The sequence below is a fragment of the Aspergillus aculeatus genome (assembly GCF_001890905.1).
Source record: "Aspergillus aculeatus ATCC 16872 unplaced genomic scaffold ASPACscaffold_10, whole genome shotgun sequence".
NCBI lineage: Eukaryota > Fungi > Ascomycota > Eurotiomycetes > Eurotiales > Aspergillaceae > Aspergillus > Aspergillus aculeatus.
Window position 1 is genome coordinate 204526 of NW_017962985.1, and position 25533 is coordinate 230058.

General features: G+C 48.6%; 7 protein-coding genes across 7 annotated transcripts; 2 read left to right on the plus strand and 5 right to left on the minus strand.

Annotated features, from left to right (window-relative positions):
- Positions 1-162: 162 nt before the first annotated feature.
- On the minus strand, positions 163-2034 carry ASPACDRAFT_79489 (tubulin beta chain). The gene is made up of 6 exons (XM_020205419.1): positions 1993-2034; positions 1894-1917; positions 1803-1828; positions 1706-1747; positions 808-1653; positions 163-729 (listed from the first exon to the last, which is right to left on the minus strand). The coding sequence occupies exons 1-6, from the start codon at positions 2002-2004 to the stop codon at positions 324-326; spliced, it is 1356 nt and encodes a 451-aa protein (XP_020054992.1). The 5' UTR covers positions 2005-2034; the 3' UTR covers positions 163-323.
- A 1700-nt stretch (positions 2035-3734) lies between these two features.
- Positions 3735-5497, minus strand: ASPACDRAFT_30526 (uncharacterized protein; the record flags this gene model as incomplete). Its single annotated transcript, XM_020199737.1, has 2 exons — positions 3735-3851; positions 3932-5497. The coding sequence occupies 2 exons, from the start codon at positions 5495-5497 to the stop codon at positions 3735-3737; spliced, it is 1683 nt and encodes a 560-aa protein (XP_020054993.1).
- Positions 5498-6685: 1188 nt separating this feature from the next.
- ASPACDRAFT_121210 (uncharacterized protein) lies at positions 6686-8223 on the minus strand. The gene has a single exon (XM_020196412.1). The coding sequence runs from the start codon at positions 8080-8082 to the stop codon at positions 6865-6867; it is 1218 nt and encodes a 405-aa protein (XP_020054994.1). The 5' UTR covers positions 8083-8223; the 3' UTR covers positions 6686-6864.
- Positions 8224-9936: 1713 nt separating this feature from the next.
- ASPACDRAFT_44287 (uncharacterized protein) lies at positions 9937-10287 on the minus strand (the record flags this gene model as incomplete). The annotated part of the gene is made up of 2 exons (XM_020201399.1): positions 9937-9945; positions 10018-10287. The coding sequence occupies 2 exons, from the start codon at positions 10285-10287 to the stop codon at positions 9937-9939; spliced, it is 279 nt and encodes a 92-aa protein (XP_020054995.1).
- Positions 10288-12748: 2461 nt separating this feature from the next.
- On the minus strand, positions 12749-14439 carry ASPACDRAFT_52900 (T6SS phospholipase effector Tle1-like catalytic domain-containing protein; the record flags this gene model as incomplete). The annotated part of the gene is made up of 4 exons (XM_020202670.1): positions 12749-13100; positions 13197-13386; positions 13621-14281; positions 14335-14439. The coding sequence occupies 4 exons, from the start codon at positions 14437-14439 to the stop codon at positions 12749-12751; spliced, it is 1308 nt and encodes a 435-aa protein (XP_020054996.1).
- Positions 14440-19720: 5281 nt separating this feature from the next.
- ASPACDRAFT_30788 (uncharacterized protein) lies at positions 19721-22241 on the plus strand (the record flags this gene model as incomplete). Its single annotated transcript, XM_020199760.1, has 3 exons — positions 19721-19984; positions 20030-21583; positions 21645-22241. 3 exons carry the CDS (start codon positions 19721-19723, stop codon positions 22239-22241), a joined length of 2415 nt encoding a protein of 804 aa, XP_020054997.1.
- A 1100-nt stretch (positions 22242-23341) lies between these two features.
- On the plus strand, positions 23342-23972 carry ASPACDRAFT_121211 (RNase H1/viroplasmin domain-containing protein; the record flags this gene model as incomplete). The annotated part of the gene is made up of 3 exons (XM_020196413.1): positions 23342-23415; positions 23467-23660; positions 23737-23972. 3 exons carry the CDS (start codon positions 23342-23344, stop codon positions 23970-23972), a joined length of 504 nt encoding a protein of 167 aa, XP_020054998.1.
- Positions 23973-25533: the final 1561 nt, after the last annotated feature.

Below are 25533 nucleotides of genomic sequence, written 5' to 3' on the forward strand. Positions count from 1 at the left end.
GCATCTTCATCGTTCAGCACGCGCAGGCTTACCCTCGTATACCGCCAGCCACGCCACGAACCAAGCTGCCGCACTTGCTACACCGTGCCCACCCCCGTGCACCATCACTTCTACAATCTCCACAGCAAAAACCCACACTACGCAACCAAGAAGGCACCAAATCAAGTCCCGCCAAGCCAATAAAATTATTATGTCCGTAAATAAATGCCAAGACCGACCAACAAAAGCAAGTCGATCGAAGCACACATATGAGACGAGAACAGATTTTCATCCCCTTTAACACGTCCCCTTACAAGCTAGTTCGCCGAACCTGGGGCAAGGATTTAAGCCTCCTCCTCATAGATCTCATCGCCCTCACCCTCGTACTGCTCGACGCCCTCGCCGTCGGAGATGGACGCATCCTGGTACTGCTGGTACTCGGACATCAGGTCGTTCATGTTGCTCTCGGCCTCGGTGAACTCCATCTCGTCCATGCCCTCGCCGGTGTACCAGTGCAAGAAGGCCTTGCGGCGGAACATGGCAGTGAACTGGGTGGCGACACGGTGGAACAGCTCCTGCACGGAGGTCGAGTTACCCACAAAGGTGGCCGCCATCTTGAGGTTCTTGGGCGGCACCGAGCACAGCGCCGTCTGCACGTTGTTGGGGATCCACTCCACGAAGTAGGTCGAGTTCTTGTTCTGCACGTTGCGGACTTGGTCCTCCACTTCCTTCATGGAGACCTTACCGCGGCTGTTTTGGGGGGGGTGGGGATTAGCATTGTTGGGTGGTCGAGAGATTAAGGAAATGATGAAGCGGGGGGAGACATACAACAAAGTCGAACAGGTCAGGAAGCGACCGTTCTGGAAGTTGGCGTTGGTCATCATGTTGCGGGGATCAAACATCTGCTGGGTGAGCTCGGGGACGGTCACGGCGCGGAAGGAGTGGGCGCCGCGGCTGGTCAGGGGCGCGAAGCCGACCATGAAGAAGTGCAGACGCGGGAAGGGGATCATGTTGACGGCCAACTTGCGGAGATCCGAGTTCAGCTGGCCGGGGAAGCGCAGGCTGACGGTGATGCCGGACATGACGGCCGAGACGAGGTGGTTGAGGTCGCCGTACGAGGGGGAGGACAGCTTCAGCGTGCGCTGGCAGATGTCGTACAGGGCGTCGTTGTCCAGACAGAAGGTCTCGTCGGCGTGCTCAACCAGCTGGTGCACCGACAGGGTCGCGTTGTAGGGCTCGACCACGGTGTCCGACACCTTGGGCGAGGGCATCACCGAGAAGGTGGCCATCATGCGGTCGGGGAACTCCTCGCGGATCTTGGAGATCAGCAGGGTACCCATACCGGAACCCGTACCACCACCCAGCGAGTGGGTGATCTGGAAACCTTGCAGGCAGTCGCAGTTCTCGGCCTCGCGGCGCACCACGTCCACCACCTGGTCAACCAGCTCCGCACCCTCAGTGTAGTGACCCTTGGCCCAGTTGTTGCCCGCACCGGACTGGCCGAACACGTAGTTGTCGGGGCGGAAGAGGCCGCCCATGGGGCCGGAGCGCAGAGCGTCCATCGTACCGGGCTCCAGATCAACCAGCACCGCGCGGGGCACGTACTTGTTGTTGCCGGCTTCGTTGAAGTAGACGTTCATGCGCTCCAGCTGGAGGTCGGAGCTGCCATTGTATCTAGGATGGATGTCAGAAGGGGAAGGAGTCGAGGGCCAGCTGGGTCACTGACACGCCGTCGCCGTCGAGGCCATGTTCGCCGGAGATGGTCTGCCTGGTGGGGGGTTAGCCATGACGGGGATGGAGAGGTGATAAAGGCTGGAGCGTACCAGAAGGCAGAACCGATTTGGTTACCCTGTAGAGAGGGAGTTTGTGAGTACTAGGTAGATGACTGGCAGTTCCAGAATGGGTGAAACATACACACTGGCCGGTTTGGAGGTGAACCTAAATGTGGAGAGGAACTGTTAGCATTTTTTGTTTCAAGAGATAGATAAGCTTAATGTAGAGAAGTCGACTCACGATTTCACGCATGATGGATGATGGTGAGGATATTGGGGGGGGGAGGGATAGGGAAATTAGGGAGGAAGTGGGACTGGGGGAAAACAGTGGAAGGAGATCCGGAGGAGAGAAATGAGGAGAAAAGGTTGAGGCACTGAGGTTGGCGGTCAGAACTGGCCACTAGCTCTGGCTTGGCTGGTTGGTACCTAAGGAACCTAACCCAAAGCTAAGCTAAGCTAGATTGTTTTCCGTGGAAATAATCCTAATTCGTTCCGTGTGTGTGATAAGTTGAATGTGGGATCACCGATAAGGGTATCGCCGTCAGGCCAGAACTTCGGATGTTTATCAAAATCGCACCACGCTAACGCTTCTGGGAATTAGCGTCACCGGTGCCGCTCGGCCCGGTCGCTCCTTTACCCCTTAACATTCTGACAGGTAACACTGGGCCTTGTCAATTGGGCGGGACTTCCAACCATACCACGCCCAAATCACCTGAGAACAGTTCCGATGAAGACGTAAATTGGGACTCAGCTAAATATTGAGATCCTAGCATCCAGCATGAACACATGTTAACCACAGATCTCTCAAACTGTGTCCAACTTTCTTCCTCCCTTCCCATCTCCTCTATTCCCGAACCCTTCTATTGTTTATTTACCCTTCCAATTTCCTCCGTTTGCCAGTCCTAGACCCTTGCGTCAGCCACGCATAAACGCGGCTAGCTTGTCTTTCAGGCCACTTCTTTCTCATATCATACTATCTCTATTGCTTTCAATGGAGATGTCCGTTCTCTACCCGAAGGGTTTGTTTCGAAGAGCATTACTATCTCTAGACAAGCACTTAGACACTTCGAACCTCTAGAAGGCATCGGGAATTGAAGCCATGAGCGCATAGTTACTCGTAGTTAGCGGTAGAAGCGGGAAAACGAAAACGAAAGAACTCCATAGCAGAAATAGCATCCTACCTGGCCTTCCCCTCCTTTGCCCTTCTCTTTCTCCATTCTCAAAAGCAAAACCCGGTCACACTTCTGAAGCTCCCGAAGTAACCCGAGGGCCGCAACATCGTGGGCATCATGTTCTATGAAGAGCTGCAGTGTGCGCACGCAATGCAGAGCCTCCTCGACTGTGGCCAGTGGCGCTTTCTCTGTAATTGTGTGGCTCTGAGTATGCTTCGTATACTGGCTTTGTTGGCATGTAGAGTTATTGTTCATGGTGGCGATGTCGATGTGAAGGTTTTGCTTGACGCACGAGCCTCTTGTGTCCTATCAAGAATGACGACAAATCTACTCAGAACATGGGGATATGTCCTCGTTATACCCACAACCTCTCGATCTTTTTCAACCTTTGACCAGTGGTGGACCTAAACATATTTGTTGTTTCTTCGGGGACACCGGGGGTACCTGGGACTTTTGTTTCGGCCTGGGCTGGTTTAGAATTCCATCTTTCGAGCAGAGCTTTAGCAACTAGGAAGATATGCCGAAGCCTCCTTACATGTTACTACCGGGTCAGCCTCCAGCTGGGTCGAGGGTATCCATGTTCTATCCTGAGAGGCTATCCAGTGTGCCCGCAAGCGTCCCCACAATCGATGTTTAAACACATTATAACAATCCGAGGTGCGGACCAAGAACTAACAATCGGCTCTACATGATATACGACTAGAAAATCTATCACTATTCCACAAAGCCGAAACCCTCCCTAAAACAGCATCTACGTGTCCGTGGACCCCAGGAGCCCCCCTCCCCCCTTCACAGAGAGTAAAATACAACCTCAAACCCCCGAATCGATCTCATTCACAAACTCCTGACCACTGAAAACCGCCCACTCATGACACGTCTTCGCCAGCGAGGAAGGGATCTTGAGCTGCTGGATCTTTTCCGGGTGTTCCTAGAACATTCCTCAGTCAGTAGCTATCATCACAACCCAGAGAACCCCACCAGCATTCGCAAACATAAAAAGACACGTACGATAATATTCAACGACAACCCCATGCTAACATGGTACGACATATGACAATGCAGCGGCCACACGCCGGGGTTATTCAGCACCCACTCCAGCACGACAAACGCGGGATCCTCGGGGGTGCCGGCCTGCATCATCTGCGTGTCCCGGCGCTGCGGATTCGCCGGATTCACCACGACGCCGTCCCATGTGCCGCGACCCTCGGCCAGTACCCAGAAATTGTGGCCGTGCAGGTGGAGCGGGTGGTGCATCGGGTAGATATTACTGAGCACCAGGCGCACGCTGGCGTTGGCGCCGGAGTTGTAGGCGTTGGCGTTGGCGTAGTACGGGTCCGAGAAGTTGCCCGTGCGGCCCAGGAGAAGGAGTGGGGCGTTGTAATTGGCGCGGAAGGTCGCGTTGTTCATGTAGAAGAGGTAATGGCCTGTGGCGTTCTGGGCAAGGTTGATCTCGATGGTTTCGGTGGTGGATGGGGTGCCCGGTGGGGGGAGGGGGTGGTAGGGGATGGTCTGGTTGAGGGGGTCCCCGGCGCAGTTGTTGCTTTGCCAGACGGCTGTGTTGGTGGTGTTGGGCCAGGTGGTTGGGTCGGCGTCTTCGTAGTAGATCGCTGCGGTGACGGTGGGGTATGTGGCGGTCGAGTTGAGGCAGTCCATGTCGATGGAAGCTCGCAGCCAGTAGGCATCGCGGGGGCGGCCGGTGGCCTTGACGAGGACGTCGGTGCGTTGTCCGGCGCCGAGGGTGACGACGTCTATGTTGTAGGGCTTGACGGGGATGAAGTCGTTCGCGATCACGGTCATCGTATGGCCGTCGATGCTGACCTTCTGGCTGGCGTTGGATCCGGTGTTCAAAAACCTGAGACGGTGGACTTTGCCGCTCTGGAAGCTGAAGCGAGAGAGACTGGCGCCGGGGCTGCAGTCCGTGCCGCTGCAGTTGTAGATGCCGCGACCATTGATCAGGTTGTTGTCCACATTCGGGATGACTGGTGGTCGGGAGAAGATTTCCAACAGATTCGACCAGTAGTCGTGGTGGTGGTATTCTGAGATCATGATGGGTCCGAGGTCGTAGTCGTAGTTGACGTGGTTGGGGCCGTGGATTATCACCGGGCCATAGACGCCGTCGGTCAATTGGGCGCTGTAGTGGGAATGATACCAGCCCGTCCCATATTGATCAGCCTGGAAGGTGTAGGTGAAACTGGACCGAGGCACGATGGGACACTGCGTGACGCCAGGTACTCCGTCCTCCCAAGGAGTTCCTTTCTGCGCGATCCCATGCCAGTGCATAGCCAGGCCTTCTTCTGTTCCGGTTGTAATCATATTATTTACTGTCACGGAAATCGTATCACCCCAATTGGCTTCAATCGTTGGCCCCGGGAATTGGCCATTGATCAGCATGGCGCTTTTCCTATATCCATCTGGTGCGGTTACGTCGCGCATGACTGTGAAGTTATAATGTCGCGTTACTCCGGTAGCTGGGGGAGGTCCTAAAGGGGAGACGTCTCGACACGGTGGGTATTGAGTTACCCCCTGAGTTGAATCAGTGAGTCGTTTGTGTCGGGACGCTGGTGTCAGACTCATTCATACCTCGTCCTTGATGAAAGGGGGAAGATACTTGGTCGGTAGAGTACCATATGGGTATCGGCCTTAGGGAAGATTGAAGTCAGCACACGCCAGTCGGAGAGCAAGCGAAAGCAAACATTGGAGGACAAGAGTCAAATTGATTCTTACTATTCTCGTCGCTAGTGTTACAAGCAGCACTGATGGCTGTTGCACCACGAAGGAAAAAGGGTAACCAGGGCACCATGGTAAGTCACACAAAACGTGGTCTCTGAAATCAGGGCTAGCAGTGATGAACCGAAAAAGGTATATCTCTTACTATCTCAAACTTTTTAAAGAACGTACAACCGACTATTTATTCTCCGATCCAAAGATATTTCCCCGGCAGGAGCCATACCCCACCAAGACATTAGTCAAGGCTGTCTCTCATTGCCAATGTTTACACCTCTAAACACATTTGTTTGCTGCGATATTGCTTTTCATGAAGAAAGACATTGCTTATTGTCATGGGTTCAGGATTTGTGGGGATGGGGAAGCCTAATGATAGACGAGACTAACAAGAGCATTTCAATCGGGGACTGCAGAAATGTGGGTTGCTTCTTGGTCGCCGACCAAGCTTCCAGTTGAGACAGCCGTCTGTAGTAGTGTGGTTCGACGCCATCCAAGCTCCATCTAATAAGGCTGCAAGGGTGTTTTGAAGAGAGCTGAGAGTGCACACCCTGGCAGACACAGCATTAGCTCTGGATGCGGCCCGGCTTGCCTAAGGCAGCTTGCAAATTCTTTCACCTGAAGATGCAGTCAGCTTCAAGGGAAGCGTATTTGGCCTAGGTTGGGCCTGCTTATTCTTTCGGAGTATGTACAATACATTTATCCCCGAACAGGCCGTCCCGTGCTTCGGTCTCGAGCAGAATTGCTTGGCACTTTGGCGTCGGACTTACCCAGTCGGAAAATTGAGTTGGATGCTTAAATCGCCTTGGAGACGGATTTCCTTATTCCAGGGTCTCGCAGGCGTCTATCATCTGGTTGCCCGTGCAACTTCATCACATGGCCTCCTGTACCACCTTGACTCGGCCGGGAAACCCAGGTCATACAACTGCGAGTAATGAGGCCTGGAAGGCTTTTTCTTCGCGCCCAATAGCACTGGGAACTTCTATTCTCGATGTTCGACATGAACAAATTTCCACATGATTTGAAATTTTCTTTGATTATGCATATTTGGTATGTGATTCGCATATGTTTCTGGAGTTTAGCCAATCCACCTCTAACGACCAAGGCTGGTCGAATGCCCACAGAATGGTTGGTCTGGGTGGAAACTCTAGTTTGGCTCGGAAATCTACGATTGGACAATAAAAAGCAGTGCGCTGAGTCCTGATCCAGTCCCATCTCCATCAAGCACCCCGAGAACTAACTTCCTGATATAGCCAGTCCCTCCAACCCTGATCGCTGAGAATCGATCTTACCCGAGCCTCCAGCCACTCTGTATTTCCCCAGAACCCCCAAGAGGCCTGAAATCTGCACCAGTCCACAAGTGCCGTCTCCCAGTGTCGTCGAAATGTCTCCCACGGATACATGTCCGACTCCTGACCCTGGAGGAGCCGCGCGCGATACCCGTCCAGCAGGCTTCTCTCCCCATCCTGCATCGGCAACTGCTCGGGCAGATAATCCTCGTCATCGACCAGCATGTCGAGCGGGACCGAGCACGTAAACAACTTGGCGAGGTCGCACACCCCGAGACCCAGCCCGACGTACTGGAAGTCAAAGAACGCGACCCGCTCCCCACTATCCGACGTGAACAGGTTCTCCGACTTCACGTCCCCATGGATATAGGACTCCATCGGCCTCCCAGAGGGCGTCAATACCAACGCCACCATCTCAGCCACAGACATGGAAAATCCTTCAGGTGCGCTGCACAGCGCCTCGGACCACTCCAAGTCGGTATCATCGACAAGAGAAGCATACTCTTTCCGCCGGGTAGCAAGGTACGTATACCCACCATTCAGCCACAACCCGCTACCACCATTTTCATTCCTGCTCTGCTTCCGCCTCCTCGCTTCCTCGAGCGGCGGCAGGACCAATTCATCCCTGCTATCCGGCAACAACGCCCACGAGCGACCGTGGAACCCAGCCAGCCACTCCAGCGCCGCGCGCACCTGCCTAGTGCTCAGGGAACTCCTCTTGCCTCCCGCCACCGGGTAGGCGGGCCGCAGATCCACCATGACGGTGGCCATGAGCCCCCGGAGCTCGTTCTCGCCGGGCTTACCGGCCATATCACGCGTCGAGGCCAGACACTTAGCCACGCCGATCTCGTCGCCCAGCCGCGGCACCACCTCGCTGTAGAAGCACTGCTCGACCTCGTAGCTCAGCATCTTGCGCAGGTGGCCCTCATCCTCGGTGCCGGCTTTCTTGCTCGGTGGGGAGATGAGCTTTAGGATGAGCGGGTAGGTGCCCCCTGTACTTTCCGACTTCACCCCGCAGAGCTGGGCGAGATGGGCGGCGGCCTCGGGGGTGGTGGCGCGGGCGGAGACGGCGCAGATGTGGCCGTACCCTGCCCACAGCGTTTGGAGGGTGGAACACGAGACGAACTCGAGCGAGTGCCAGGCGAGCATGATGCTGGCGACACGCGAGGGTGAGGGCGTCATTTTGGCTGGCCTGGTCTGGTCAGCTCACGGCAGCGCTGCAAGATGTATGGATATTCTTGTTGATGTTCCTCTAGCTTCAGTTGGGTAGGAATTCAGATACGATCGATGCGATCCGTGGTGGAGCTGTAATGCAGCTGCTTTGCTTATGTGAGCAGTAGTTTAGCCTGCAGACCATTGGATGAGCCCGGATTATGCAGCACAACTTGTGGAAGCGGTGCTGTTTGCTCGGTTTGTTTATGTCACAGCCACCAGAAGGGCTAATCCCCATCTGGACTAGCCACACTTGCTCAGGTGTCTATCATGGTAACATTACAAAAAAGGTACTACTACTAATATACAAGTGAACTATTTTTGTTTTCTTATCTAATTAGGGTGCCGCTGCTTTTATAGAAGCAGCATATAAACAATCTGTTATGGATTATCTCTGAAAACATGGCGGGTTGTCGACGGTTTACCTACGCATCCTCTACGTACTGGTTGTGACGCCAATGACTCCCGATTCTTCAATACTTAACCCCTAAGGCCTCGCTAGACCTTCTGGATAGTAAGGATTAAATTTGAAGTTCATGGACTGCTACTATTGGATACCTAACTGACCTATTTTCTCTTTACACTTTGTATATTATTTATATAGAAGGAGTATATATATTATAAATTAAACTGCGGTTATTAATCTATTTGTTATACACAATTTGTCTAATCAGCAGATATAAACAATCATAATAATAGTTATATCTTAAACTAATTTTAATTACATATTAAAAAATTTTATATGTTTATCTGACCGCCAGGTTATGGTCAGGTTACGGTTAAGGTATAACGATCAGGTTAAGCCACTCTAGGCCTTCTCCCTATAGGCTATTTCACAGAACAGAATACAAGCTCAGAAAGATTATATCCTCCTGCTACTTTGTCTGCTATGCTGATGAACTGACATTTCCAGGAGCGACAATTTATATGCAAGGTCCAATCTTTTATTTCAATTCTCAGCTGACCATGGAGGTACAATATTGTAAACGATAGCATGACCAATCGATGCAGCGACTGGAGCGACCTGAGCATCTTAGTATTCAAAGGTTTCATAGGAATCCAGGACTTGCTTCCTTGAGAAGGTTGACTTACCCAATTGATCCAATGATAGGTAGGAAAATGGGAGCCAACATAGACCCCAAAGCATCTTGCCGGATTCAAAGCTGGGTTAGTGGCAACAAAGATTTTAGCATACACTGATAGACCTGATAACCCAAAACAAAGGTGAGCCAAAAGTCTTACAGGCACCTGCATATCCTTCTCGCGTGAATGCTGAAGCCCAGCTGATCACTCCCAAAGACAGCCCTACCAACCACGGTGACAATGCAGTCCCATATACCTTCGACTGTCGAGGATCTAAGCCCACCCCAAATATGAGGAAAACGAGAAGAAGACAGCAGACGAACTCGATCACAAATGCTTGATCTGTTTGAACAAGCTCTGAATCAATATTACATCCACCAACGACGAAGTCGCGTGAGCCGTACGCTGTGCGAAGCATCCATCCTGCTAATGCACCGCCGAATGTTTGCCCGGCAATATACAGAACCGTTCGTGGAAATGAGATCAGCTGAGCGAAGAAACTTGCCATGGTGATCAGTGGATTTAGATGGGCACCACTGACAGGGGCAAAAGTGTAAACCAAGAGAGTGAGAAAAAGCCAGTTGCTTATTCCTCCCACCAGAGCGCCGAGGAAATCAGAAGTTGCGTAGACACCTGCTGTGTTACCGCGGGTGGATTCCTTCAGTGAAGGTGGATGTGCTGACAACCAGGCAGTAATAAAAATGAACATCATAGATCCTGGGCATGTCGCTGTTAGTCAAGCTATCGCGAAGAACAATACACGATAGCAAGACAACGTCACATACCTACACACTCAACAAGGCTTAACTTCCAGAGACTGATATCGGTGAATGCTTTTAGACTGAAAGTTTTCTTGATGCTAAGCAAAGGTGCTGCATCAGGCACGCGCTTCAACAATTCCGCGTTGCTCTCGTCATTAGGATCCAACACCAAACTCTGATTGCCACCAATTCGAGCTGCAAAGGGTTGAACTGTTGGCTTTATTTCCAATCTCTCCAAGTTTTTGTCTGCATCCTGAGAGCAGGTGCCATACTGGCCGGTGCGAATTGATGGGACCATCACAGCTTAGATGGCATTCCAAACTGAGGCAGGTTTGCCCCGGGAACTTCGATTGAGAGTCACGGACTGTAAGGGAAACTAGTCTTCAGAATGAGGCCAAAAGAGGAAGAAATAAATTGTGGCTTATGTTCAGTTCTAATTGGGCTTTAACCCTTCAGTTGTGGTTGCCCCTTCCCACCTTACTAGATGCGGCGACTGCCAAAAATGACTTACATCATCATGACTTTTGACAGTCCTCGCTGTACCGCAGGAACAGGAACAGACTGTGTTAACTCTTAACACCTCAGAAATGTCCACGATTTGAGAAGAGCTTCGGCCGACAATCAACTTTGGACAAAATTACATATGAGGTGTTTCGGATATCTTTGAAAAGATCAGAATGAGCTGTTGTGCGATTAGAGGGAGGTTAACTTTGAGACTCCGAGCGGTAAGTAAAGGCTTGCGGGGTCTACAGAAGACTATAATGGCCACTCAGTGAAAATAAGAATTTCTTACTGAGTATTCTTAATGACCGCCTACCTAAGATAAGACCTCCTATAACTACTACCTACCTACCCGCTTTACTATGATGTATATTAATCTGATATTTCGCAACTCTGTTATTAAAGATATATATCTCTTCCTCCCCCTGAGGATTTCCAAGAGGCTATCCCGTAATCCATGGAACCAACCCTCCAATGCAACTTCACAATCCATGATTCACCACTCTGCAGATATCCACGCCATAAGGCAAGAGTGCGGACTGCAGTCCATAACTATAAACGGAATAGATACATATTCAGTGCCTTGAGGCAGATATGTGGAAGCGTGTCCAGGCGAGCTTCAAGTCTACAGATGTGGGTCTGGGAGTCGGAAGTTGTGAAAGCTTTGGCTTTAGACCTAGTGATCTAACACAGTTGACTTTCGGCCATGGACAAGAACCATGGATACAGATCCACTCTGGGCATACGTCCACAGCTCTAAGTGGCTCGATCAAGCGGGAATAACGTTTACCAGTTACTGGGCGGATCGATTCTCATAAGGTGGTGAAGATAATAGTTGACAGCAAGACAAGCATGCCACGTGAATGCACTGAATTAGTCTCTATTGCGAAAAAAGTGTATGTGCTTCTCCCTTCTAAGACCAGGGCTGTAAGACAGCCACGACAAGAGGAGATCTCGGAAAATTTGATGGTATAAACATACGATAGCGTGAATGCCGCCACTGGAAATTCAAGGAAGTAGAGGTGTAGGAATCATCACTAGCTTTTGAATCATGTTCCCATGGTCGGCTATCCAGGTCCATAATTCGCTGTGGGCTCGTGTAATGATATAAGCTGATGTAATTTTCGATTGTCTATTTGGATATACCTATGGCATGGAGGTATTTAATACACTGGCCTTTATTATGGATTTACTTCTGTGATATAATAGTTTCTGTGATATGATAATTTCTGTGATATGATATGACAAGATAGCCATGCCTCAATTTCTACACAATATCATAAATACTTTAACAGGAAGCGGTAAAAAACCACACCATGCCTCGAATGAGAGTTCCAAGAACAAAGAACGTCCCGAGGAACTTGAACCGCCCTGTAATAAATCACACTGTGAGTGAAAATTTTGTTTTCTTTTCCAATACATCTCATTGTGACACACTAAAGTCAAACGTGCTGTGCCAAAATCGTCTGCAACCCTGCATGGGCCCAGGGGGAGACAAGGCTACTCTGGCGGATCGAAGTCTTTCTCTCTCGCAGATGAATGGCACATGTCGCGCCGCTTAAAGAGGGTGACTTAGCACGAGCGCTACTAGGGTCCTCTGCTGGGTAGAATGTATTGGCTCTAAAGATAGAATGTCCCCCCAATTCGATTCTCGACAAATGTCGCCGAGCCACAGCTTTTCTTGCGTGACGCTATCCCAACAAATTCTGAGAGTCTTCTTTCGTCCAACATATGTCCACCCTAGGGCTTTTTTGAGATACTCAGTTTGTTCGACCATGCTGTCAGTGTGAGTCACGAATCACACTTTCTATTCTCATCATCAAAAGTACACAAGACCGGTCATAATACTTGCTCCATGTAAATAACGAAAGTTCTCGGCTTTCTATTCGGAAATTAGCTACCGCTGCCAACTTCGAAAATCCAACAAGAGCTTACCCTCACGGATGAATAAGACATATAGTGAGAAAACCCTTTGAACGGAAAGATCATTGTGAATGCTGAACTACGCAATGAGCTCAAATGTCGACTACTAACCAAGCTAATAGCTACTATTAATCTCCTTAAATAGCTGAGTTCACAAAATAAAGTGTTATAACCACCCTTATATAGTCAACAGGCAGGCGTAGGCAGTATTTCTCGGTATAAGTAACTCAATAACAGCAAAAGACAGTTAGGTCATCTCCTTAAATGTCGAATATCGTCTTCATTTTGTCCCGACGATATGTCTCCCGCACTGGACAGCCACGATGAGCGTATACTTACCACTCCTCAATCTCATGACCTACAGTAGAATGTTTCTCATTTCGCTTTCCTTCCCTCCCTCCACGAATCAGGTTTTTGGGCCGGTAATAAGAATTGGTCTTCAAACGGCGAATGGCAGAAACATGTATTTTAGCATCCGCAGGAATATCGCGTCTTTCCCCAAGCGGTGGAGGCCATCGGACCACTCTCCAAGATTGGTCTCTTTGCAAGAGCACTCGCCGCAGCGGGAGATATTCGATCATCTTCCATGATAGAACAACAGGCCATTTGGCACCATGATGATATTGCAGGAAATCATGTAGTTCACCATTCGTGCTTGCCTTCCAAAGCGCGTATTCAAATTCGGACCTTCCATATGTCTTTCCGCTATTGTCCTTATTTTCATTGTTTTCCTTGCGGACAGCTCTATTCCCGGAGGATTGTTGGGCATTACCATCAATTGACTCATCGAAACACCAGAACTGTTTCAGCTTTTCGGGATCGAATTGGAGCCCCGCTCGTTGCGCTTCAGTGACCATCCATACTAATGGAACATGGCTAAGCGCCCAATCTTCTTTTTTGTTGTATCTTAACCCACCGCCAATATCCGCGTGACATCCAGGAAACCATACTTCTTCAATGCTCTGGCCTTTATCTCTATAATCCCCACAAGAGCTAGCCTCGAGCATTAGTTCCTGCCACGAAGGCTCTTGTTCATTGTTTGACGGGCGATGGGAACGAAGCGCGGGCCGATAAAACCTACTTTGGAGGAAAAGTGTCTGCTGAGAAGGAACCTTCATTGTGGGTCTAGGATAACTAGTCGGAAGAACTTGGTCGAATAAGGCGTCTTGGCGACTGGCGGATTGTGTATGTCGATCCTGGCGGCTACAAATTCTCAGTCGACCTGCTCGAACAGAAATCGGGTTGGAATTTGCCAACAAATCTTGGCGAAATTTAGCGCGATGCTCGTCAATACTAACCGCATGACGAATAATCTTGGCAGTAGTTTTCGTCGAATAAGGGTATAAAAATCTGTTGCGGTTCATCTCGAAGTGCGGTATGCTGTTGACGGTGTCAAATAAGCCCAGAAAGTCGATTTGCGTTACAGGGCGACAGAATGTTTCTCGCAATGCCTTCATGTACTGGAAAACATCTTCTTTCTCTTCCTGGCTAGTATTCCTGCTATAGTGGCATTGTCCCCATTTGGAAAAGACAGACCAGAGAAAACGGACTTTCCCTTCATTTCCTGACTCTAATAAGCCAATGTGGTCCAGCATCTCAGTAAGTAAGCGGGCAACATATGCGCCACGACTAAAGCCGATGAAGTAGATGTTGTCTCCAGGGGTGTAAGAGCGCATAAGATATCTATACCCAGCCATGACATGTTCTTCAAAGGTAGATCCAAAGGCGGCATCTTTTGCTCTTGTATACCATTTCGTCATGGGCTTGGCATTGGGTTTGAAATCCTGGGCTGAAAAAATGAAGCCAGTATTCATCCCGATGCCAGGTTGATAGTAATGCAGATGGTTTTTGTCATTGCGATCGAGCATCTGCGTTTGCGTAAGTCCCATGAGAAGAAATAATGTTTATTGAGCTCGTATACTCGGTATATTTTGAGGACATTGCTATCTGTGTCGTCCCCACGAAATTCGTAACCTGTGCCGTCAAAGCATAGAACTATTTGCTTTGCGCCTGCAACTTGATCCATGTCGTGAAGCCGTCGATGGTAAAGAAAGTGACTTGATGCGGACTGAGAAATAGTACGTGGATCTCAATTTTCTATTTTGCTCCGTTTGATTTTATTCTCCGACCACGGAAGTGATGTTGTCATTGTAAAAATATTATCCAAGGTTGGCATCAATTTGCAGCCGAAATCAGCATAACGCTTATCATGCTTGGGCTAGATTTGAATTACTAAGCTCAGCCCATAAGTCAACAGATCTACCCAGAAGCTGCAACAATTAAAGCATCACAGTACTAGAGGTCTCCACTGGAAGATTACACGTCTATGCCGGATACCTCCCGTACACAAAATTAAGCTATCCAGCAACAGCTTACAGACGGTTGGTTTCATGATACAACGGAGGGGATCTCGCTAGACAGAAAGAGATCTATGTTTTCTGGTAGAGGAGTGAAGGACTCAATCACAACATCTTTTGACCAACTGAACGCAGACGCTGAGCAAAGCAAACTTGGTAACACCAGACATCTCGTATTGCTGGAAGAAGACTTGAATAGTGATGTCACCACTTCTTGTTACATCACTTCACGCTATCATTGGCCGGCGTACCGTGCCGCTTTTTCTCAACAGTAAAAATTGAAACAATAACGTGGTGAAGGAGCTCGAATATTATACTGGAGAGGTGAGGGAATTTATAAGAGATGGTTATCGTTGCACACAGTACATAAAAAAAAAGGAAAAGAAAAGCGGACAAGAAAAGAGCCAAAAAGACTTGGCAGTGGTTCTTCCAACCTAACCATGTAGAAAAAAAGGGGATGAATGATTGAGCAGCCATGATCTCCAGACAGCACCTGAGACCATATACTTCTCGGGGAAGCCCCACGGGTTGGGCAGATTCCGAATCGATAGTTTCAGAATTGGTAGAATAGTGACCCTTGCAGGACTCAATTATTGAAACTTGAAATTATGACCCTTCAACCACTACGATTAAAATCTGGAACACTTATGTATAAGACCTAAGTTTCCTGTAAGATTGAAGCTTTAGATATACCGTTGCTGTGACAACTAAGCATTTTTGAAGAACCCTCTATAGCTGGCACTGCATTTGTTTTACATGATATTACTGTACACCTATTATCTTCTAATATATACTACTAATATCGCACAACAGCTTACTCTGTACTTTTTCTAAAAATATCTAGAACTTTACATCTAATCTTCCACAAAGCATTTCTCAAATAAAGCCTTCCTCGTATGGTGGACAAACCTGGTCTCCTTTCTACGAACGGTTGTGTCTATTGCCGGGCAAACATTCGGCGGTGCATTAGTAGGACAGTAAGATCAGTCTTTGGTTTTGGGAGCAACACTTACTTATACAAGCAACCGCCTTCTCAAGGAATCCTTACATGATGATGGCCGGCTCAAGAGCAAATTATTGTTCGGACACAGTCAAGTGCGGGATTTCCAATGGTCATTCGACTTCTTGAGGCTGCGACGATTATGATGATCATGTTATAGCTTGAGAACACACCAAGTTTACTTTCTAAATTTCTCGCCTCGAAGTAGTTGCAACAGCATGGCTTGATTTACCTCATACAGTAACTTCAGCTTCCGCCCCTAACAACCTAGCCGAATCCCCAGGCGGCAATCGTGCAGTCTACGGAATCAATCCTCGATTGCAACATACCCGACCCATTTTACTTTCCGAGGAGATCTCTAATCATGTAGACTTTCTGCAGTATCAGAGATAACCAGGATAGAAGACTGTTAACCTTTTCCAGGTCTGTCGTTCTCGAGTACCGAACGCTCTCGAAGCCAAACTAAGGTCACTAGAGCACGCAAACTTTGACTACAATTCTAGACCCGTGACTCGAAACCAAGTATTGAGTCGCAGAGAGGACCGAGCCGAGAGGCAGGAGTGCGAAGTGCACTGCATCACAACCCCGTCATAGGAGGCTTGACATAATATCACCATTATATGCATACTGAAATGTACTGATATGGACACATCGAAAAACTAGCACATGCATCCGAGCCGCAGGCGGCACAGCCGATCTCTTCCAGTAAGAACGCACAACCCTATGTTATTAACTGTCAATACGAGTTTTCTTCCCCCTTTCCTCCCTTCCTCGCAAGTTCCTTATTAAATCTCACTCACGGCCACAAGAATCGAAGAAATCCCTTCCGGACGAAGTCCTGGCCAAAATGCATGCGCCCCCGAAATCCACCTCCGTCTCGGTGATCGAAAAACCTGAACAACTTTGCTTATAAAGGTGATTATCACCTCCGCAGGTCTCAACATGTTTTCGGCCGTCTCTTGTCATCTGCTCAACATTCTGTCAGACTTCTTTTCAACTGGAGGTATACTTGCCTCATTCACATCCAAGAGTCTCTAGACGAGCAACATGAATAACCGCAGGGCAGATCGCCGTTCACACCAGGGAAGAGGCAGAGGTCAGTGGAGAGTCGCGAGGCTTAGAGAGACCCAGCACCACGCGCTGCATCTCCACCGCTAGGGGAGATTGTTGCCACAATCGATTACAACGATCTGCAGGAAGACACAGTCGAATCTCGTACTCCTGCTCGAATTATCACTACGCAGTATTTAACATCTTACAGTTGGGTCCGTGAAGGCCGTGGAATAATCGTTCCCGGTAAACTGGTCTTTTCGGCCATTCCAACAACTATTACTTAACAATCCTCACTTGACTATGTTTAGGCGAGCCTCCGAAATGGACACCCCTTCTCGAACCCAAACAATTGCCGCTGGACTCCGGTCAATATTTTCGCGATTCGAACTCGGCAAGGCATCCCACGTATCCGATGGGGCCGATGATCTGCGCGATACTGGTGGACAAACCGGATTATCGTGTCGAGGACTTGAATGTTGTGAGTTGTGGCAGCACACTTGGAAATATATTGAGATTTACGCGCGGTCATAGCCTCGCTTTAGAATGCTAGGTGAGGTCATTGGAACCACAATCTTCTGCATTAAATGGGAGAATTCTCCTTGGGACCTTATCCCAGATGTGTATGGCTATGGGCACACCTTTCTAGAGGCTTACACAACCTGGGACAAACATGTTCGGGAGTCAGAATCCTACCAGCGACTGACCAATTATGAGTTCGTCAACATGAATGTCTTAGTGTGGTTTGAAGCCGATGGTTTCCTTCCCGATTTGAACCCTGAACCTGGTATTGCTGTTCGGGAGAATCCTCCCCTGGCGAAAAACACATGGATCCCGAGGATCTTCTATCTTCTATCTCAGCGGCTACGATGTCAGCCAGCCACGCTTCATTTACCACCAACGACAGGAGGTCAAGTGCTTTGGAGATGAATGAGTGCGGTCGCTATATTCCCCAGTGCGCAATCTTTGACCTGAAGACACGTTCTGCTAAAAGACTTATCTTCGAAATTCTTCAAGAACGGATGCACCCGCGGCTGTGGATCAAACAGATTGCCAATTTTGTGCTCGCATGTCACGACGCTGGGAGGTTCTGTCTTAGACGTGCGAGAGGACCTGGAGCAATGGGAGGATTCTCACAAACCAAGTATGCAGAGATTTGCTACTTTACTGCAGATGATAACATCTTTTGCTCGTAACACAAAGGATGGGAAGCTTGAACTTGAGCACAGTAATGAGAAGAAGGACGAAGAGGGAGTTCTGAACATTCGAATTCCTAGCGGTGATGTTGGCTCTCTCTTGCCGCCAGATTTGGCAATCCATTGGGATCTGAGCCATGATTCTGATTCATGACCTTAATTTTAGGTACCTACGTTGGCAGAAGCCGCCTTAAGACGTGGAAACAAAGCTGGTATCCAGTCATTTTTGATTTCCAAAATGATTAAACGACTGCGAGTGAAACACGTTCAAATGCTATTTTTATAATAACCCAGAATCTCACGGCATACATGTGCCGCAACTTAAAATCCTTGTCTAGAAGCTGATATATAATTGGACAATCATCTTCGCAGAGATATGCCGGAATAGTGATATCATATCCAGAGCTCAGTTCTCCAGATAATGCAGGCTTGTCATTTCCGGTCTGTTGTCGAACAGTATCTTAACCGTTATTTACGAGAGATCACGGTAAACTCGCGAATGTGATTCTTTGCGTTAGCTGGTAAATATATAAATCACATCAACTTAGTTCTCGAAAGACATCTCAAGTGCATAATCATGCTTGTTTTGAGCATCTGTTCTTCTGAGCGTGGTATGTGTCTCCTGCAGGTCATGTGAATTTATGATTGCACAAATTGGCCTCTCACTCAAAGTTAGTGTATTGTTGGAGGCTCCTGGCACGGGCAACAACCAGACCATTCCTATTCTGGTGGTTGAAGCAACAAACCCGCTTAACTTCCTAATCTGGCAGTACTTTGGATACGATCCCCAGGCAGACCGCACTAAATTTCTAATGCGTATTTTCACATGCTTAGCCTGGCTTTTCTCCCTTGCCATTACAAGAGCACGTTTTACCTGGCTTGAAAGGTAAAGAATTTGCTGGGAACGACAGGATTCATTCTGTGCTTGGAATGATACTAATTCCTGTTCTGGAAAGTAGCTCTCTCGCCGACGAATAGTTTGGACGAACCCGCAAGAGAGCTAACTTTGCAGCAGAGAACACCACTAATCCAATGACAAATCCAGTGGCCACAGCTGTCAGACGACCTATTTTAGACGTTTGTGTCCAGATGAGGTACATCGCGAACCTGAGCTGCACGTGAAGAGCCATGCATACGTGCTACGTGCAACCTCCCGCGGATTCAGTGTTTACGAAGCCAGGGATCGGTACCTCCTCGATGCGAAGCAGTGAGCATGGCATTCTTGTCGGACTAACCAACATTTGGAGGGACTTACTTTGCATAACTGCCAGAATTTCATCAAGGCTCCTAGATTGTCTTCAGCATAAAGAATGGGGGTGAATCGACCGCAACGACTGGTAAGTAAATAACCCAATCAAGCCAAAAATCCAAAAGATAGCAATATCAGTGTCTTTCCTTTTGTCCTGATTCGGTTCCTTCATTTTAAGCGAGTTTTCCTTTGTTTTGCGAATGAGCTTTGTGAATAGTAGATAACGCTCATGCATGCCATGCTCCTTGCTTTCGTCTTCGCGCCAACTCAAAGAGGCCCATCTAGAATGAGGAGCCTAGATAAGACAAATTCAATGCCAAAGATCCCTGCATACTGGTGGCCGGATTCGACTATAAATACAAGTGGCCAATTTTCTTCTATGGGATCCTTAACTTCATTTTCTACTCGATTCATTGATTTCGAAAAGATTCATCCATTTCTTACGCTCTGCCAACATGGTCCTCAGAGAATTTAAATCTAGAGCTCTGGATAGCCTATGTACTGAGGAGCAACTTGATCTCTTGAACTCGATTGACACCCTTCGATCTCAGGGCATTAGCCATTTCGTGTCTCTACCGCAGATCATTGTGTGTGGCGACCAGTCATCAGGGAAGAGCTCTGTGCTGGAGGCTATTTCTGGAGTATCCTTTCCTGTCAAAAGCAATCTCTGTACAAGATTCCCGACAGAGCTTGTGCTCCGCCAGGACGCCAACGTCGGGGTCAGAGTGTCCATTGTACCTCATCACTCGCGCAGCGAATCCGAGCAACAATCACTGGGTAGCTTTTGCGAGGAGCTTGATGGCTTCGATGGGCTTCCTAAACTGATCGATAATGCCAAAGCCGCTATGGGTATATCCACCCATGGCAAAGCATTCTCGAACGATCTATTACGGGTTGAGGTGTCAGGGCCTGACAGGCCGCACCTGACCATCGTCGATCTTCCGGGTCTCATTCACTCTGAGACAAAACAACAATCTGCTGCTGATGTTCAGTTGGTCCAAGATGTGGTTCAGTCCTACATGAAAGAGCCACGGAGCATTATATTAGCAGTGATCTCGGCGAAGAATGACTACGCCAACCAGATCGTGCTCCGGCTGGCAAGGGACGCTGATAAATCGGGCAATCGAACCTTAGGGGTCATCACGAAGCCCGATACTTTGGTCGCGAATTCAGAGAGCGAAAGGATGTTCATCTCACTGGCAAAAAATTGGGATGTGGAATTCCGGCTGGGTTGGCATACGCTTCGGAATATGGACAGTGACCAGGGGACTGGGACCCTCGCCGAACGCGATCAAAAGGAGCGGGACTTTTTTTCCAGGGGAGCCTGGGCGGAGATGCCAGCGTCGTTGGTTGGAATATCCTCGCTGCGAAGCCGCCTCAGCAAGTTACTGTTGCGACAGATTGCGGCCGAGCTTCCAAGTCTTATCGAGGAGATTAAAGCAAAGGAGGACGAATGCACGCTGCAATTAAGGAAGCTCGGTGAGCCGCGGGCCACTCTTGATGAGCAAAAAGTCTACCTGATAAACATCAGCCAATCTTTTCAATCCCTGATTAAGGCTGCTGTGGATGGCACCTACAACGAGACGTTCTTCGAAGACAATCAATCCACGACGGGACGTCACAAGCGGCTTCGCGCTGTAATCCAGAATTTAAACGAGGCCTTTGCGGATCATCTCAACAGACGAGGAAACTACCGCAAAATCACAGATAATGACGGCCAGTTGGAGCCCTTCACTCAAACGCAGGTCTCAGTTACTAGAAGCGGTTTCATCGATCACATTCAGGAGCTTATGAGGCAGACACGAGGACGGGAACTTCCCGGCACGTTTAATCCTATGATTGTCGGGGAATTATTCCTGGAACAATGTCGTCCTTGGGAGGTTATAACACGCGAGCATATACTCACGACCTGGCGTGCAGCTCAAAGATTTTTGTCGCTCTTAGTAGGTCATATCTCGGATGAAGGGACTTCGATTGTTCTTTTTGCTGAAGTCATCTCACCTGCACTGGACCAACTGCGGGAGATCTTGATCAAAAGATGTGAAGAGCTCCTCGAAACCCATCAAAAAGGCCATCCTATCACCTACAACCACTATTTCACGGAAACACTGCAGAAGATCCGTGCTAGTAGACAGCAGGACGAGATGACCGGCCTCATCGAGCGGTACTTTGGAGTTGATGATCTACAGACGCTACGCAGCCTCGATGGAATGTACTGCCTACAGGATCTTCTTCACTCACTTCTCCAGTGCCGTGAGCCAGATATGATGAGACTAGCTTCGACTGAAGCTTTGGATTGCATGCTTGCTTATTACAAGGTACGGCAAAATGCTTTTTTATCCCTGTTTTGCTCATCTGATCAATCTTTATTTTCCTCAGGTGGCATTGAAACGATTTATCGACGACGTCGCGGTGGAAGTAGTAGAGGTCAAGCTGATCCAGTCCCTGGCTTCCATATTCACACCCGTCAAGGTATTTGAAATGAAGCATACATTGGTGTCGCGCATCGCCGGCGAATCTGAGGAAACTCGTACGCTTCGGGAGCAATTGAACAGAAACAAACAAATCCTCAGAAATGGCTTGGAAACATGTCGACGATTTGTTGGTAATCGTGGAATAGACCCTGAGAAGGTCAAAAATACGCAGCCTTTCGAGGAGAAGTCTTGGGACAGTCGTGATTCTTCGTTGCAGCTTCAATTTGCGGATCATGATGTCTCAGATGCTCGTGCAAGCCCAGAGAATGAGAATTCTGAGGTCCAATGCGAAGGAGACCAAAGCGTCGGCAAACCGCCCGCGATACTCACTTCTGACCTCGAGGGTGAATATCTGAAGGAAGAGGAGTATGACCAGTCTCCAGAAGCTCCTTCGAATATGGATTACGAACAGGCGTCACCTGAGGCTTCTGTGCAAGGGTATGACCACTATGGGCAAGGCAAGTCAAAGAAGAAAAGCAAGGGTCACAAGGGTAGGCATTGAGAATTATTTCATTTTCTTGTCAAGTTGTTCTGGTCGGTCTTATAGTCTTGTATGCAGCCGCAACGCTTTCTCTGGCGCCTTAGTTCTACTTTCAATATTATCCTTTCCTCCTACTATCATGAACTCTGTATTGCATAAAGTAGCATCTCAAGATTGCCTCGAAAGTGAGTCTGCTTCACACGAGTTATGAAAGTTGAATTAACGCAGTGATTGGTGGTGTCCTCCGAGACTACGCAATTTGTGGCGGAATAAGGATTTTCGCGGCGCGTAGGCGGGGTAGGCGGGGGTCTGTGAGCGGTCTGGACCGGGCCGCGCCCGTCACAGCGAGCCGCCGAGCAAATGTCCTCTTTTACCCCCTCTCAAGGCATCTTACTGGCGGAAAGGATCATACCCGCATTTGCCATTTATCTCCGTACTGTACAAAGTTAATATAGTAATCAATTATACTTGGCTGCACCTGCTTTCCCTCCACAGGTTCTGTTACCATCAAATACAACCCGCATTCCTGGATGTTATGAGTGAGTTTGGAGACAATCTCAATCCTGAACCTTAAATACGACGTAATTCTCTCTCCATTTGAGTGGCATGACAAAGGAACGTGGGTGCTTGCAATGTTCTTATGCCGGACGGTTTAGGTGGTCATTGTTGGCTTCGGGTTGCCGCCACTAATTTTGTATATCATGAAGGATATCTTCTCCCCTGACCGGCAGCGAACAGTCTTCTGAACTGGTATCAGTCGTAAGCCCTTCGCGCAGAAATCATTCATGCATGCTATGCAAAATACTAAGGTTTCTTACTCCAAGTGGGTTAGGTTAAACAGAGATTGGGGAATCAGGCGACAACGCTTTGGCGCTTAACACCAAACTTTCCAACGGGTCAATACGAACCACTCACACCCCACGCAACCATTTGCCAGGCAAAGGGTAGTTCACGGCAGGATTTAAGAAACCCCGGAGGTCCGCTCAAGGTAACTAAAGTTGTCGATGATCACCTTACCCAGTTTCTCGCACTGATAGGGAGCACTATCAATTAGGCATCCAATGCTGAGAGGTTGACTCCTTTGGAACTATACTTCAGTCTTGTTGTATCACTTATCAGTGATGAAAAAAGAAAACAAGAGATATTATGCAGTGTTTTCCGGACGGGTTACGGAAGCTACGATATTCTCCTCTTGGTAATTCGAACTCGGGCAGGACATTAAACTCCCACTAATCTTTGATTGTAGGGGAGATGCACATCCCTACATTACTGGCTATCATTCAACCTTCAAGGGCTTCGTAACTCTATCTGAAGCCCAGAAGTATTTGAGGGCCAAGGGAATAGACAAGCCTAGATTGGTGGTTCGCGAAGGTCCCAAAGAGACTCGTCCTCAATTCTCTCAAGGGAAATTTTATGCAGTGGCCCTTGGTCGAAAACCAGGTGTGTATGTCTCCTGGGAGTACGTATTCCATGACTCTGAAAGATCAAATCAGGTCACTCACAAGCATCAAATCAGGGATGCCGAAGCACAAGTCAATGGGTATCCGCATGCATGTTACAAGTGCTTCACGACACATGCTCAAGCACAAGACTTCATTAGCAACTGGAAGGAATCTGATGCAGATGTTCGCCGGAGAGATAAGGTCACTGAACCCGCAAGCTGCCTCAGGCCGATTGACTTGGAGTCAAGTTTCCATGATCTCCAGCCTCGAGAGAGAGAGGACCCGAGCGAATGGATCACCACCAGAATGAGGAACTTTCACATTGCAGGAAGTAAGGAAGACAAGCTTTAGGGACTAGATTCTGGAGGAGAACAAAAATTGAGACAGAGCAATTGCATCAACACATTCGCACTAGAGCCCCTAGAGCAGATTGGCTGTCCCCGCGAGATCAGCAAGCCCATCTTAGTAATTCTGCCAGTACCCTTTCGAGACTGAAAGTTGATGGAACCTATCTTCTGACCCTAACCGACTGTCTTGAAGAGATTTCGACACTGGACGAGTTAATATGTAAATTATGAGATGGAAGATTAGTAGTATAGAATGTATAATTCCCGTACCTTATAAGGTTGGTGCCAGTAGTGCAGTGGCACATGCACCTTGACAGATTCCAAAGGCACCATTACAGGCTAAGATGGATGCTGGCGCAGTAGCCCCAAGAGTTGCTCCCCAAGTAAAGCCTGCTGCTGCGTAGCAAGCTGTGACCACAGATGCGCAGCCGGCTTGGCAGATCCCGTATGCTGCCGGTCCAGCCTGAACATGGCATGCCAATAGGCTGGTGCAGATAGCGGGAAGTAACCCCTTCATGGTGTCACTGTCGGAGTAATGAGCCGCAGAGGGGCAATGACTGTTGAATTGTATGTTGGGTGCTGGGCAGCTCTAAACTTGCAATTTTGGACTGAGCTCCTGTGGTTGTGGTATGAAAGATAAATACAACTATCAATCTTACTGACAAGACTATCAAACTTGGGGATAAGAAGGAAAGAAGAAGGCATGAAAGGGCCTCTTCTTCGCATTTATGCCCACCCTGTACATGCCTCAGGCATTTGCGGCGCAGTCTCATAACCCCGCCCAACAGGCGAGACAGCCTTGTCAGCTCGAGAGTAGCAGCTCGGAGGGGGTGGGATGACTAGATTTTGATAAACGCCAACCATAAGAATCGCAGGGAGGAACTTATGCGGGACACACAGCTGGAGTGGAGTCGTAGCAAGTGTTGGCACTCTGACCCCCTCGCGCTAATTTCTGCCCCCTTCCGCGCTAATAGCCTGTTAGATAATATTATTGGGCAGTAGCCCGCGCGTAGGCAAAGTAAAATGTAATGATTGGCATACCTTGTCTGAGGCTGTTTTAGCTCATCTCAGTAGGCCAACCTTGTCCTTCGCCCGACAATGAGAGGACTTTTCTTTGATATGGATAACATTTCTCCTGAGCCAACAGAAAACAACCTTCCAGGCACCAGCTTAGCCGTTGTCAGCACCGCGGGTGAGCGTTGTATAAAATTTGTATACACTTGGGAAATAGGCTAGTCGGCCAACAGAAACAATCATTGGTAACAGCTGGAAAGTCCAGAAGGACGCATAATGTTCTCAGACGCTGAAATGGACCGCCAGCGCTGAGATTATCTTCGCTAGTTTGGCGTGCATAATCTAAAAAAGCACGATGAAATCATGCCTGAATTTAGCAGCAAAGAATCCATCTGGAAGATCATGATAGCATGTAGTAAAATTGAGAAGCATAAGTAGCACTACCGATTGAAAAACTCATCCTCATTCTGAGTACCATGGATCCATACATTGAGAACAGCCTTTGTGTAG